Source organism: Camelus bactrianus, chromosome 27 (assembly GCF_048773025.1).
Source record: "Camelus bactrianus isolate YW-2024 breed Bactrian camel chromosome 27, ASM4877302v1, whole genome shotgun sequence".
NCBI lineage: Eukaryota > Metazoa > Chordata > Mammalia > Artiodactyla > Camelidae > Camelus > Camelus bactrianus.
The window spans coordinates 33,162,536-33,178,309 of NC_133565.1; the positions used below are offsets into that span (position 1 = coordinate 33,162,536).

General features: G+C 51.0%; 1 protein-coding gene across 1 annotated transcript; it reads left to right on the forward strand.

Moving 5' to 3' along the window:
- The first annotated feature begins 2,441 nt into the window (after positions 1 to 2,441).
- CYP11A1 (cytochrome P450 family 11 subfamily A member 1) lies at positions 2,442 to 14,692 on the forward strand. Its single transcript, XM_010955264.2, has 9 exons — positions 2,442 to 2,748; positions 5,643 to 5,798; positions 7,629 to 7,828; positions 8,820 to 9,023; positions 9,794 to 9,951; positions 12,728 to 12,894; positions 13,167 to 13,245; positions 13,747 to 13,944; positions 14,303 to 14,692. Exons 1-9 carry the CDS (start codon positions 2,480 to 2,482, stop codon positions 14,432 to 14,434), a joined length of 1,563 nt encoding a protein of 520 aa, XP_010953566.1. The 5' UTR covers positions 2,442 to 2,479; the 3' UTR covers positions 14,435 to 14,692.
- The last annotated feature ends 1,082 nt before the right edge of the window (positions 14,693 to 15,774 follow it).

A 15,774-nucleotide genomic window follows, 5' to 3' on the forward strand; every position in this document is an offset into this window, starting at 1 on the left:
ATGCAAATATCACAGGTTTGTGGCTCAGGTGAATTTTTACATACATAAACACACAGATTAAGACAGAGAATATTTCCACCACCCCAGAAAGTTCTCTCATGCCCTCTCCCAGTTATTATCCCTCAAAAGAACCACTTCTGACACCATAAATTCATTTTGCCCATTCTTAAAACTTGTCAAAGTGGAATCCAATGGTATATACTCTTTTGTGTCTGGCTTCTTTCACTCAACAGGAAAGACTCAAGAGATTTTAATTTTTCTTGTTTGCCCTTTTCCTTAGTGTTCTGCAGTGAGTAAATATGACTGTAATTCAGTTTTTAAAATAAATAATAGTATCTTTAAAAATAATAGTAGCAATACCTATCGATTACAACATTTTCAGAAAATACGGTTTTCCTGTGTGCAGAAAAAGTAGAAAAATTTAAAAATTATGAAACGATACAAGAACAGTTTATAGTCATATATATATAAATAACAGGGCCACAACTAAGATGTATATTGCCCCAAAGCTGCAAGGTGGCTCTGACTTCCTTTTGGGCCCCTCAGACCCCCGACCCCAGGCTATCAGCACATCCTCATGGATGTCTGCCAGCAGCTGGTGTTATGGATCCAAATTTGGTTCTGCTTGCTGATGTGGGACAAAGCCAGTCTGTTATGCTGGGTTGTGGTGAAGGAAAGCACAGTATTTATGACAAGACGCCAAGCAAGGGAGTGGGAGACAAGCCTCAGATCCACTCCCACCTGGTCTTTGAGTTATGGTTTTGTCTTTATAAAACGTAAGAACAAAAAGGCTGGAATGAATCCTGGCCTTGCAACACTTCTGTGACACTTCTTAATAATAGTTTTGGGAGTCAGGATGTCTCAGGTTTACAATTCTATGGCCAAGTGGTCTATGGCTTGGGGGTCTGTTAGCTTATCTTGACGTGGGGAAGCAACCTGAGCTTGCACATTAATGATGATATCTACAACAGCAATTTTGGTACATTAATGATGTTATCAACAACAAGAATTTAAGCCATCTGACTCTGATTAGCACATTTAGCACAAGATTGAGATCAGAGGGGAGGAGAAAGGGAATGAAGTTTTGAATAGAGAGATTAATCATAAACTCGGTAAGGGAACTCAGTTTTAGGGGAACTCAGTTTCAGTGGGTCCCACAGCAAGGGTCAGCAGGAGGCCACGGCAGAAGACAGGCACAAATCTATAATATTTCTGTACCATTTCCAGGGCCCACTGGGGCTGGTGCTGGGGAATGACAGGCGTCTCCGTGGGCTTTGGGGAGCCTCTCCGACTGCAGGAATTCCAGACGAAGCCTTGGTGCTATCAACTGAAAAAAATACACAACGTGAGAGCAGCGGGTCTCAGGTTTATTTGGGGACTTGACGAGGATTGTTGGGAGGAAGGAATTTTCCTCTACCCGTCTAGCTTCTTCTGGCTGGTGTAAGAATGACATTAACGCGAGACAGAATAACAGAAGAAAACCAAACAAAGTTTAATAACATACGTACATGGCAGAGACCAGAAAAACCGAGTAACTTGCCAAAATGACCAAAAACTTCACCTTGAATACCATCTTCAACTGAAGACAAAAGAGGATGTCGGAGGTGGGGGTTTAGGACTTCAAAGGGGGGAAAGACAATTGACCTGGAGATGGAAAAGTAAATGTGGTAGGTAAATGTTTGCTGGGCCGTGCAGAGACAATGGAATACGGAGAGTTCTCTGATCACCGAGAGTCTTCCTGACCACACTTAGCCCGTATTCCTTGCAGGTATCTGTGGTGACAGGTCCATTCCTGAAACAGGCCCTCTACCTCAGTTCTTGAGACAGGCAGGGAGGTTAGTTTCTTCCAGAGTCTCCTGGCCTTGGTGTTTTCAGCTTGAAATTATCAGCATGCCAAAAAGACATTTTGGAATGGAAAGTTTCAGGACTATGGCCTAGGAGAGCCTCTCAGGTAGCTCTGAGGATCTGCTTCAGAGAGGTCAGGGAAAAGTCAGGATTTACAAGAATTTTTGGCTGGGAAAAACATGTTTTTAAACATAAAAAGATTCCTGCTAATCACAAACAACAGATATCTCAAATTAATGATTTTAGTGTTTTTCTATGTGTGGAAAGATGCAGGAACCTGGGGTCTTTGAAATTTTTCCTTAGATGTACATCTGAACTATCTAGGGGTCAGTATATCTAGATGCTTCCTGTTTTTCTCCATCCTGAAGTCCTGAGGGTTCCCCTCAGGTGGGCAACAGCTGTGGCCGATGAGCTGACCTTTGTAGAACTGGTGTGGTAGGCAACATTCTTTTCTTTACAGTCCCCTGAATCGGGGAGGGGCCGCGCGGGCTGGAACCAGCAGCAGGAGGAGGGAGGCTTCATCAGCTGCTCGCTTAGCCTTGAGCTGGCATTTATAAGCTGGGCCCAGGGGCCAGGGCCAGAGTCACCCTGTCGAGCCCTGTCGAGCAGGGACAGTGGCAGCTGTGAGAGCAGCATGCTGGCCAGGGGGCTTCCCCTCCGCTCAGTTCTGGTCAAAGGCTACCAGCCCCTCCTGAGCACCCCGCGGGAGTGCCTGGGGCATCTCAGGGTGCCCAATGAAGAGGGAGCTGGCATCTCCACTAAAACCCCTCTCCCCTTCAATGAGATCCCCTCCCCTGGTGACAATGGCTGGCTTAACCTGTACCGTTTCTGGAGGGAGAACGGCCCACAGAAAATACACTTTCACCAAGCCCAGAACTTCCAGAAGTATGGCCCCATTTACAGGTAAGCCTGACAGAGGGTGGGGCTGGCAGGATAGGGAGGGAGGGGGCCTGGGCAGCTCTGCTGTGCTCCCTGCTCCCCAGATGGTCTGCTCTCCCCTTCCAGGCTCTGGTTTTATTTCTTCCTGCCTGGGGGTGACAGGAAAAGGAATAAGACTTCCCAGACAGTGGGTTCAGTTCCTGGCCCTGAGGGCTCGACACCCGCTGCCTCGGTCCTGCACCCTTTGAAAGTTTAGGGAGGTGGGGGTGCTCTTAGTATCCCCTGCAAGTGAGCAAGTCAACAAACCTTGACAACGTCCTCCCTAAATCCATTGTCCACCTTGGAAGGTAAGTTTATCATCCCTATTGTCAGAGGAGACCCAAGTTCAGAGAGGTTAGGATTTTTGCTCTGGTCACCGAGCTAGATCCCTGTCCTGCTGGGGTGCTGGCCCCACCCCTCAATCCTGTGCAGCTCTGGAGCAGCTGATTTTGTCCCTTCCTCTAGGAGTGGCTAGAGCCCCTCTTTGACAAGCATCTGCCTGGCTTCCTGCCAGGAGGAAGGGCTTTTGGTCTTTTGCCCTCTGAGCATCCCACCTTCTCGCCCTGGAATAGAGGTGGGGTCTGGGGGCTGTCATGGGTGGGAAGCCTCACTTGTTCTGGTTTAGCTGTTTCTAAGGGGGGTTGGCTTCAAGTTACACCTGGGAGCTTTTCTGAGCGAACAGATGAGGGGGATGGGAACCGGGGGATGGGATGGGGCAGGGATGGGGCTCCAGAAGAGACAGTACATTTTACTTTACTTTTACTTGAAGTGAAAGGGTCAAGATAGGGAAAGGGTATCGTATGACACGTTAGCTGGCTGGATAGGTGGGCTGAAGGGGCACAGGCTTGTCTGTGTAGGACACCAGCTGCTCCCTTGTCAGGGCCGCTTCTTCCCTCTCCCACGACCCCTTCTGAAGCCGTCAGTGCCTTTTTTATAGCTGGCTGGAGGCAGGGAGCCCCCCCACCGACTGAGCGTCAGACCTGGGAGAAGGTTACTCCTGAGTGTCTCTTTCTTGTCTCTCTCTCTCTGCTAGGCCTGTCACTGCCTCCGTCCCCAGCCTGACTTCACGGCACTCTCTCTCACTCCCGGCTTCCTCCCCCCACCTCCTTCCCGGCTCCCATCCCTTGGTAGGGACTCCTTATTTCATAAAGCCTCTTCCTGTTTTCTGAGTCACTTTCATCTGAGCCTTGCAACGTGTCCTTAAAGTTGGTGTTATCATCCCCATTTTACAGGTGGGGAAAGTGGGGCCCAGAGTGGAGAAGGGTCTTGCCAAGGTCACACAGCTCATCAGGGCAAAGCCAGGGCTGGAACCCCAGCTGTCTAATTTCTAGCTCAGCATGTCACTGTTCTAACAATAGCTTTGAAATGATGATAAACTCCTAAATAAACACAAGAAATTTAAAATACAAGCTTCATGGTTTTATTTTTTCTTAATGCAAGGCTGTTCTTTATAGAACAATTTAGAAAAATCAAAATCAGATACAACCTCAATTTTGATAATATTTCTCCACCATTCAGAATGTGAAGATATTTAGATGCTGTGTGGTGCTGTCCCTCAACATATCAAAGACCTCATTTCTCTTTTCTCTATTTAGCATAACTTTAAAAGGCAGCAGAGTAGCCCATTGTATGGCTAGGCCATATTTTTTTAGCTAGTTCTTTTAAGTGGACAGCTAGCCCACTCTAAGTGTTTCTGCTACTAGACATCCTCATCCATCAGGCATCTTTGTCTGCTGTCAGGTTGCTGCCTTGGGCTAAATTCCCAGAGGTGGAATTGATAATAACAATAGTCATTCAAGGACTTTGCAGAGCTTTTTTTCTTATTCTTTTTTTCTAATGGAGCCAGTGGTGTGAGGATGTGCGGCAGCTGGAAAAACACGGAGGGGATTTTCTGGGAGGCTTAGGGAGTTAGGCTCAAGCTTTATGTTCAGCATTTAAAGCAGTGCCATCCTCACTCGGGTCCTTCCCTGCCCCCTCCTACCTCTCTCCTCTCCATCAGAGGGAGGAGAGACAGAGAGAGAGAGAGAGAAGAGAGAGAGGGGGAGGGAGAGAATTTGGCTTGTACCTGTATGTTCATATGATGTTTTGTCCTAAAGTGTATCTTGAATTATCTTTCTTATGCAAAAGGCAAATGCAAGTGAGAACTGGAATTTTCTGTTTTTTCCCAACTGTTGTATTTTAATACTATCTGCAAAGTGCTTTATGTGGTATATTTATACCTGGGGCCTGATGTTTTAATAGGGACACGTTACTTTGTCCAGCATCTGATTCTTGGAGGCAGGGTGGCCATGCCCAGAATTCCAATCCTAGAGCCTAGAAGGGATTGGCTGGCCTGGTGTGTGGCCTGCCTAGCGGGCTGCATGGAGTCATGGAGCTAAGCCAGTAGAGGATCACTTCAAGGTGACCTGAAGGTGTCGTGTTTCTGAGCTCTGCATGGGTGAGAGGGTGGAGGGTGCTGAGAGTGTGGACACGCAGGAAGAGTGAGCATGGAGGACCTGATGGTCCATGGAAGGCCCTGCGTGGGGGTGGGCCTGGTCCCAGGGATATGCTGGGGTTCGCAGGAGCCACTGTGATGAGGAGCACACAGGTGTCACGTATAGAATGTCTCACAGGAGTCACACCCATAGACCGCATATCATCTTATCCATGGCAATCCTGTGAGACAGGCCCAGTGTTCGTGTCCATTTTATAAAAAAGGAAACTGAGACTCAGAGGGGTGAGAGCCTTGCCTCAGGTCACATGACGAGGAGGCCTGTCTGCTCTGTGCTGTCAGCCACAAGGGGGTTACAGACAAGCCGTGCCCTGTGTCCTGATTGCCCAGGGTCTGCATGACTCCCCTCAAATCCTTACATCATAGCGCCTCTCTTCCTCTCCTCCAGGGAGAAGCTCGGCAATGTGGAGTCAGTTTACATCATTGACCCTGAGGACGTGGCCCTTCTCTTTAAGTTTGAGGGTCCCAACCCAGAACGCTACGACATACCGCCCTGGGTCGCCTATCACCAGCATTACCAGAAACCCATTGGGGTCCTGTTTAAGTGAGTCCTGGGCCACCTCCCAGGGGCTGGAGGGAGATGATGGGCAACTGTGGTGGGGGCAGAGGCTGGGGATGAGGGGCTGGGGCCTCACTTACCCTGCACCTTCTAGCTGGGGCCTCTAGACAAGTCATGGTCATCTTCCTGATGCCATAAAACAGATGATGGTGAGGGTGAACAGCCCTGCCAACCTTCAGGGAGATGGTCAGGTCAAAGATCTTAATGAGTTATTAAAGACCTTAAGTTTTCATTTATTGGTTCATTCATTAAGTCCCATTTTATTGAGCACCTACTACGTGCCAGTTCTTATGCTGGGCTTGAGGTAACAGTATGGCAGGGCTCTGCCACTGTGAGTCCCTGATTGTCTAAATATACGGTGAGAAAGATGAACGAAGTAGTGTATTTAAATGTAATAAATGCCATTTTACACCAAGTTGCTCATCAAAAATTTAAAACTGTGACCATAGCAAGTGTTACTATGGGGAAACTAAAATGTTCATAGCTTGCTTAGTGGGGCTGAAAATGGATGCCACCACTTTGGGAAATGGTTGGACATTACTTCCTGTGGTTGGATATTCACATGCTTACAACGCAGCCGTTCTGCTCTCAGGGACATACTCCAAAGGATATCCCCACCCCCTGAGGGGGACATGGACTAGAATGTCTGCAACGTGGTTGTTCTTAACACCAAAACCCAGGAAACCAGCCAAGTGCCTCACAGGCGCGTGAATGAGTGCACAGTGGTGTAACCCAGTCCGAAAGGACAGACTCTGTGACCCACAGCAATACAGATGACACTTAGAAATATAAACTGGAGTGAAAAAAGCAAATCATGACAGCTTTTATAAGTTGAAAACAAGTAGACATTTTTTAAAAAGTATGTTTTAGAAATATATGTCAATCAGATGAAACTAGGGGGGAGGGTATAGCTCAAGTGGTAGAGCGCATGCTTAGCCTGCACGAGGTCCTGGGTTCAATCCCCAGTACCTCCTCTAAAAATAAATAAACCTAATTGCCACCCCCCACACCAAAATAAAATAGTTAAATAATACAATAATAAAAAAAATTAAATATTTTTTATAAAAAATCAAATAAAACTAAATACAAAAGCAAACAAGGGAGTCAGGTTGGCGGTCCCCTTAGCTGGGGAGGCAGGATGTGGGAGGACTAGATGGGCACCTGTCAGTTACCGTCAAGTTCCTGGTTTCCATGTTGGGCAGTGAGTTTGTAATAACATTCCTGTAAACACACAAAGCCCCAAAAGGACAAAGAGGGCGTTGCACCGAGCTCTTTTCAAGACTGGGCCACAAGTTGAGAATAACGGGCATTAACCCAGCTCTGAGCATCTGAGATTCCCCACCAGTGTGAGTAATGGGGCGTGCTGGGGGTGCAGAAGAGGAAAGGTTGGTCATTGTGTCTGTGCAGGGGTCAGAAAAAGGGACGTAGAGGGACGCCTGAATGGCAGGAGGGGAGATGGTCCAGGAGGAAGGGGAAGTGGTGGAGAGGGCAGGCCTGTAGCAGAGGCAAAGACTAGAGGGCTTGAAAGTTACTTGAAGGCTCTAAGAATATGAATTCCTGGCTCACAGCGGTGGCAGCAGAGGGAGTAGAGAAGGGCAGGGGTTTTGTCCTCCTTCAACCTTTCTTCCTGTCCCCTCCGCTCCTTGCCAGGCCACACAGAAGGTGGGAGGAGGTGAGGGCAGGGGTGGATGTGGACGTGAGTGCTGGACGTGAGAGCTATGGTCCAGCCTCCTGGGAGAGCCAAGCCAGCCCCCTCTGTGTTTGCCAGGCCTGAGGTTTGTGACCATGAGGGCCTGAGGGCCCGTGTTTTCTCAGGAAGTCAGAAGCCTGGAAGAAAGACCGACTGGTCCTGAATGCGGAGGTGATGTCTCCAGAGGCCATAAAGAACTTCATTCCCCTGATGGACACAGTGTCTCAGGACTTCGTCAGCGTCCTGCACAGGCGCATCAAGCAGCAGGGCTCTGGAGAGTTCTCAGGGGACATCAAGGAAGACCTGTTTCGCTTTGCCTTTGAGTGTAAGGGACTTGTACCTACCTGGCCACAGTCCTGGGGGTAGGAGAACCCAGTGTCCCAACTTGAGACCCAGCATAGACCATGAAGAAGTGTTGGGACCGGCGTTTGGGATGAGCTGCTGAACACATTCTCCTCCATTGGCTACCTGTGAGAGCTGCAAGCTCTCATCTGATTCACACTATGGGGGGAAGGATCACCAAAATGTAGGTCCCTATTGCCACTTTCCTCCAAAAGCCAGAGCTTGGCTCATCCCTTCATTCTCCAAATCACCTTCTCCTGGGACAGAGACCTTAGAGGGCTGGGAGGGGAGGGGAGTGTTGGGTGGTTAATCTGAACTGGGTATGGGAGGATGTGTAGGAGTTATACAGATGGGATAAGGAAGTTGGGCAGTATAGGTAAAGGGAACAGCACATGCCAAGGCCCTGTGGCTTGATGGGGATCATGTGATCACTGCAGGAGATTTGGGGTGCCCAGGTTGGCCTGAAATCAGCATTCAAATCCCTAACCCAGGAGATGGGAAAACCTTGGGGTTGTTGTAACTTCTTATGTCTGGCCAGGGTGGGCTCTGGATGGCCAGTTACCAGGGAGTGATGTCCCCTAGTTGTCCATCTGATCTGTTTGAGAAAGTATTCAGCTGCTGTGGTCAGTTGTAGATGAGAAATCCAGGAGGAAAGCCCAGAGGCTGCTGGGGGTGCTGGTGGAAGGAGGCAGAGCAGTTACATCCCAGCCTGGGCCTTCTCCCAGCTCTGCTTCCCACTCAAGTGATCCCTTTTCAGGGTCTGCCACAGGACCCTCTGAAGGAACTGGGAGGCTGCCAGAAAGGCAGTTTTCTTCAGCCTTGCAATTTCAGCCCCTTGGGACTCAGGCTTCAGTTTCTTTACTAAAGGATGCTTAGGCTGGTTGCAGGGGTTCCTGTGTGTTGAGGGGGTGGAATGGTTTCCTGGGAGCTGAGGCTCTTAGATGGTCAAAAGGGGTTCCCTGCCTCCTCTGCAGCCATCACCCATGTCTTATTTGGGGAGCGCCTGGGGATGCTGGAGGAGACAGTGGACCCTGAGGCCCAGAAGTTCATTGATGCTGTCTACAAGATGTTCCACACCAGCGTCCCCCTGCTCAACCTCCCCCCAGACCTGTTCCGTCTGCTCAGGACTAAGACCTGGAAGGACCACGTGGCTGCATGGGATGTAATTTTCAATAAAGGTGAGGGCTGTAACCTGGGCAGCCGAGTCTGGGGGCCAGGAGAGCCCTGTCTACCCCTGGAGGTGGGAAACCTAGGTCTAGGTTTAGGGGTTGGGGAAGTGGGGAGAAAGAGGGGAGAGAAAAAGCCAGCTGGAAGCCTCAGGCCTCGGCCTGCCTTTTCCCCAAGTTATCAGTGGGCACTGACTTGCCATGCAGGAAACTCACCCTCTGGTGGGCAAGGATGGGCATCGGGAAGGCCTTGAAAATCCTAGAAATGTGGGCTGAAGGCTGGCTATGGGGATAATTAGATTTTTCTAGAAGAGGGTCAAAGGCGTTCATCATATTCTTCCAAACAGCTCACGATCCCCAACACGGGTGAAGGATCAGTGTTTCAGACTTGGCTGTGCTTGGTGACAGAGTAGGACTCTGGTGAGAGAGATTGGTAAAGTAGGGTAGGGAAGGGTGACTGGATGTGCCAGACCTGGAGTCAGATCCTGCCTCTGCCCCGACCTTGATCTTGTGATCTTGAGCAAATCTTCACACTCAAGGAGCTTGTTTCCTTATCTGTAAAATGGGGATGATAGCACTGACCCCCAAAGAGCTTTGGTCAATAATTAAACAAAAAAACAGATATGAAGGGCTTAACAGACTGGTGCTCAGAAAAACAGCAGCCTGGAAAGCACAGGGCTCCAGAATCCCCAAGCCCCTGTACCACCTCTCACCAGTGATCACGCTCCTTCCTGCCCTACTGTGGAGAGCCTCACTCTTTTTTCTTTCTTCTTGCCTCACAGCTGAAAAATACACCCAGAAATTCTATGGGGACCTGAGATTAAAAACAGAGTTCACCGATTATCCAGGCATCCTCTACCGTCTCTTGGGAAATGACAATCTTCTCTCAGATGATGTCAAGGGCAACGTTACGGAGATGCTGGCAGGGGGCGTGGACACGGTGAGGACGTGGTGAGGTGGCTGAGGTGGCTTTAGGAGCACATCCTGTCCCTTCCTGTGCCCCCGGACCCTTTCCACCAGCCTGCCTCATTGTTTGAAACCCTGCCCATGTGGGGTGAGTCTGCCTCTCTGACTCCATTTCCTAAATACTAATCTCCTAGGAGGGTGAGGTCAAGTCAGTCCCCCATGGAACATGCCTGGAGGCTGATCCACAATTTTTTCTTTGCCTGTGAGGAGGCAGTGCCTAGGCACAGGTGGGTGACACAGCTCACTCGGAGTCAGGAAAGCAGGCAGGTCCTCAGAAAAGCTGGGAGCCAGTGGAATTTGCCCTGGGCTCTGTCCTCCAAGTCCTTTTGTTGTCTTCCATCCTCCCCTTTCTCCACCTCAGTCCCACCCCCAACCCCCACCGCCCCCAAGCCTCGGATGCCTGAAGGCATCATCTGTGGTAGCTCCCTGAGGCCCCCTCCACAGGCAGAACAACACCCTAGAAACTTCTGTTTTTGAACATCAAAACTCTGTCCTGTGGGCCATCCCTTTTTTTTTTCCAATACCTTAAACTTCCTCACGCTAATGTGATGTTGAGGGTTAGTTCTTTAGTGTCTCTTGATTGTTAGTTATGATTCAGGCACTGAGATTTTAGAGATGAACACAGCAGACCTCAAACTTCTGCAGTGGCTCAGAGAGGAAGAGTGTATTAATTTTTTGGTTGCCATGACCAAGTACCACAGACGGGGGTGCTTAAACCAGAGAAACGCATTGTCTCACAGTTCGGGACCAAGGTGTCAGCAGTGTTGCCTTCTTCTGAGGCCCCTCTGCTTGCCTTGTGGATGGCTGTCTTCCTCCTGTTTTCACATGTTCTTCCTTCCCTCCTCCTTCCTTCTCTTTTTACACGGACACCAGCCCCAGCTGATTAGGGCCCACCCACATGACCTCATCTTACCGTATTTTTTAAAGGCGCTGTCTCTGGATACAGTCGCATCGTGAGGTACAGGGGGTTAGGACTTCAACATGTGACTCTGGGCGGGGAAGACACAGTTCAGCCTGCGACATGCAGGCAGCACAGACTGCCTACCACGCTGTGTTACGGGGCCGGGGACTAGGCATGTGCCAGGTACCTACGACACTAAGCGGGGGGAGGGGAGAGACGAACGTGGCCTTGCAGGACAGGGGGCGCGCTCCATAGAGCCGAAACCAACTTGTCTTTCCTCCTGTTGCCAGGAGGAGAGGGAGGAGGAGTAGCATTTCAGGAAGGGGAGAGGCCTGTGTCAGAGCCTCCGGTGAAGGACTTGGTTTCCTAGGTACCACATTTACCTTGCGCTTTCATAGGGGAGTTTGGGTCCATGGGCTGCAGATGGAACTTTTGAGCATATTTTAAACATAGTTCATTGTCAGTCACGCGGGAGAGACCTCCAATAGCTGCACCAGAGCAGCTAGTATTCTTAGGAAACATTTACGAAGCAGGCTGTGCATGGCAGGCAGGTTCCTAAGCTTTTCACGTGTGCTAACGCATTCACTACTCACAAACACCACTATGAGGGATGTTACTGTTCTCGTCCGTTTTTAGATGAGGAAACTGGGGCGCAGACAGGTTAAGGAACTTAGTCAAGGTCACACAGTTAGCAACTTAGTTGACTGTCTTATTAAACAAGTATCTCCTGAGTCCCCACCCTGTGTCAGGCCTTAGAGGTAGTGAGACAAGTAACACACATTTGATCTGAGCCTTGAAGAAGGAATACACACTTGATTCCCAGGTTGGGGAAGGGAACTGTAGGGAAAAGGGAACAGCACGAGGAAGATTTATGGGCTTCAGGATCTGCATGTAGCTCAGTGTGACTAGAGCATAAGGAGCATGATGGAGAGAGGTGGTGGCGGGGCTGGGAGCAACAGGCTGGTGTCGGAGGGCACCCATGGGTCAGGCCAGGGCCTCTGGACTTGATCTGGGGACTCCAGGGAGCCAGGCAAGGATTTCAAGCTGGGAAGTGACTGGATGGCATTTTTTCACAATTGGGTCTGCTGGGAGGAAGAAGGAGCATGTTCAAATCTCTTGGACCAAAATATGATCCTTGGTAAGACAATGTTCCAACAACCTGTGTCCTAACCCAGGAGGGAGGGCTGCTCCAGCCCAGGGTCCTACCACCACGGAATCCGGTCTCCGGGGCTCGATGAGGATCCCTCATACCTTCAGTGAAAGCTCATGGTCACTATCTCAGGCTAATACTGAGACTACCTGGTTAATATCAGTATGTACCACATGATAATTGCAACACTGACAGAAAACAGGTCTGGTTGTTCCGATTTCAGCATTTCTGAGCCTCACTTTGTCCTATGCTGCTACAGGCAGATGCTAAGTCTAGGGGGAAGTTCTACTGGGGAGAGGGATGGCCATTTAACAGGCACTTCAAGAAGAATGGCAGTCATTCAGGAGTACAACCATTACAGAAGTAGGATTGGGCCTCTTAGGGCTACTGGAGTCCTTTGGAAGAAGGCATTAGCTGTGTGGATGGCCTTCTACTGGCTGGGGAGATGGGTGGGCTCTGCTGACATGAGGGAGGAGGGCAGAGACAAGAGCTGCCCCAAACATTCCTGCCAGGGCCATGAGAAAGCCTTCTTGGATATTTGCCTTTTGAATTGTTTTGCTTTTTTTTTTTGGATGGTGGTTTCTGGATATTGGGATGAGAGTGGGGAGAGATGTTTGGCAATGAAAATTTAGCATGGGTCTGTGTGCCCCAGGAGTGACCAGCCCTCTTGGTTTTCTGCACCTCCACACTCCCTGCCAGACATCCATGACGCTGCAGTGGCACTTGTACGAGATGGCACGCAGCCTGAAAGTGCAGGAGATGCTACGGGAGGAGGTCCTGGCTGCCCGGCGCCAGGCCCAGGGAGACATAAACACGATGCTGCAGTTGGTCCCGCTCCTCAAAGCTAGCATCAAGGAGACACTGAGGCAAGCCCACCCTCACTATGCCTGCCCCTCCCACCTCAAATCCCTGGGCAGGGCCAGGGTGGTGCCTGGACTCAGGGTTACAAGAATGGGCTGGAAGAGGAGATTGGTAGTAGGAAGTGAGAAGTCTGGAGGGGACAGCTGGGAATGGGGAGAAGGGTCCTGCCCTCCAAGGTCTTTCCAGGGTGCTGCAGCTGGGACTGAGGTGCCGTGCTGGGTGCAGAGGCTTTGTCCAGGCATTGGGGCATCAACTTCTGAATGCCTTCCACCGGCAGACTGCACCCCATCTCCGTGACCCTGCAGAGATACCTTGCAAATGACTTGGTTCTTCGAGGTTACATGATTCCTGCCAAGGTAGGTGCAGCAGGAGGGCTGCAGGCTCTGTCAGGCAGACAGACGAGGCCAAGGGTAGACTGTAGTTGTGTACAGATGGTGGGAGTGGGGCTTCTGTCCTGCCTTACTTCCTGGAGCTGGTGGGGCCCTTGGCAGCAGTGGTCCAAGTGTGAACAAAGGGCAGAGGTGGTGGACACAGTGGGCAATGTCTTTGGAACGTTGCTGGACCCAAGGGTTAGGAGGGAGATCTCACAGGCTGTCTGGATCTCTGGGGGCCCTCTGGGGCTGAGGGAAGGGGCAGGACAATTCTTGGGCCACCCCTGGCTTAGTGTCTTCAGTCATGCCCATTTGATGGATGAGGCTCAGGGAAGGGTTGGGGCCTTGTTCAAGATCACACAGTGGGCAGTGTCCTGTGCTGCACAGCTGGGTAGCCAGGCTGGGGCCCAGGAGTGGGGATGCTGGGTAATTGCCTGGTCTGTGAGGAGGTGAAGCCTACTTAGACCTTCGCTACTTTGTCCCCAGACATTGGTGCAAGTGGCCATCTACGCCATGGGCCGAGATCCCAACTACTTCTCAAAACCAAGCAAGTTTGACCCAACCCGGTGGCTGGGTAAAGACAGGGACCTCATCCACTTCCGGAACCTGGGCTTTGGCTGGGGTCTGCGGCAGTGCGTGGGCCGGCGGATCGCTGAGCTCGAGATGACCGTCTTCCTTATCCACGTGAGTCTAGCCTGGGGATGTCTGTCTGTCATTACTTGGCCTTCCCTCCCGGACCATTCCCTGCTGCCTCCTCTTCTGGGCCCTCATCATCTTTAGTGGATACTCATCACCCACTGGTGCTCCCTGACCATCTGTTCCCCTACAGTGGTGATGGGATAGGGGTGGGGTCAGATAAGGTTTTGTAGAACCAAACCGAAAGCCTGAGCCAAGGGTCTGTGCAGGGTTTGATAGCAGCTGGTGGTAGGCCCCTTGGAGTGTCTCAAATCCCACTCAGCAGGCACTGCTTACAGGTGAACGAGCCTGGCCTAGGGGAGACAGACCCCCCACCTCTCCTGAGCCCACCATCTCTCTTTCACAGATTCTGGAGAACTTCAAGATTGAAATGCAGTATCTCAATGATGTGGACAGCATCTTCAGCCTCATCCTGATCCCCGACAAGCCCATCTTCCTCATCTTCCGGCCCTTCAACCAGAACTCACCCAAGGCGTGATCTGAGAGGGTGGCCACTGCTCTTCCTGTCATCCAGGCTGGCAGGCATGTGGGAGGGCGGCCCGAGGAGGTGGGGCCCATGGGAGTGTCTGCACCTCCAGTGCTCCATCCCCACCCCTGCTCCCTTCTGGCCAGCTCTGACCAGATGGAGTTGGCACCCAGTGGTCAGCTGCTCCAGCTCAGCTGAGGCACCCCTCTCTCCCCCCACCTCTTCCCCCTCATTGTCCACCCCATGAAGGCAATAAATGGCTGAACTATGTGAAGTGTTTTCATTTCCATCTGACCCCTGAGGTATCCATCACTCCTGTGGAGATGCTCCCTGACACTGGTCAGCAGACAGATCTGAGCATGAATGGGGGACTAAGGCAGCTGCAATCAAAGCCATTTCTGCTGGGACCCACCCACCCACCTACAGCAGCTCATGAGCCAGCAGGATCAGCTTCCCTGCTGTCAGGGCTGGGGGCGAGGCAGAGCAGACGGAGGGCTATTGCCCCTGCGCCAGAAGCTACTGGAGCAGCAGGCAGAGGGACGAAGAACTTGGCGGAGTTCTGCTGAGAGAACAGGGTAGCCTGAGCAGTGTGGGCCAATCTTGGCTTCTGGGGCAGGCCTACCTGTTAGGGGTGAGGCTTGTATAGGGCTCTGCTTGGCTGAGCCGGGGGTGGGAATTCCCTGAAGGGTCATGAGGACTTCCAGCCATAGTCCAGAGTCTTGGGCATGGCCAGGGACAGTGTAGTGGAGGGGCTGTGGGTGAGGGGCTGGTGTGAGGTGGCTGACCCTGGAAATGTGAGGCCAGCATGCTTCCTCCACCCCACTGGACTCTTTTCTGGGCTTTCCTAGGCCTTAATTTCTTCTTCCAGTGGACGTGCCCACTTGTCCAAGCTCTGGGTATAGGTCAGGGACACTGGGGCAGAGCCTTTGGTGCATTATTTGGATTGCCTGATAGTGGTCCCAGTTTCAGCCTCCTTAACCCCCTCCCAACTTGAACAGGTGCCTGATCCTTCCTGGTTCTCGGTTATCTGAGGCTAAGTCCTGCAGGCAGACAGGGTAGTCCCACTCAGGACAGAGCCCAGCCATCTTGGCCTCTTCTACCAGGACCTGCGGGTTCTGAATCCACTCTTGGAGCCTTTCTGCTTTTCCTATCACAATCTTCTTCCTTGTTGTCTTTCTCTCTCCTTCCTCCTTCCCTTCCCTCCTCTGGGCCTAAGTCATCTTTGATTGAGAAATATTAGAGCTGGAAGGGGCCTTACTGTCAAAGAGGTTAAGCTCTTTGGGGATAGATGGGGAAACTGAAGCCCAGAGAGGTTGCTTGAGTCACCCAAGGTCACACAGTATGCTTGTAAC

Coding starts and splice junctions, on each gene's coding strand:
- CYP11A1 (XM_010955264.2), top strand. CDS start 2,480: ATGCTGGCCAGGGGGCTTCCCCTCCGCTCAGTTCTGGTCAAAGGCTAC. Junction 5,799..7,628: donor CCCATTGGGGTCCTGTTTAA/GTGAGTCCTGGG, acceptor GTGTTTTCTCAG/GAAGTCAGAAGCCTGGAAGA. Junction 7,829..8,819: donor GTTTCGCTTTGCCTTTGAGT/GTAAGGGACTTG, acceptor CCTCCTCTGCAG/CCATCACCCATGTCTTATTT.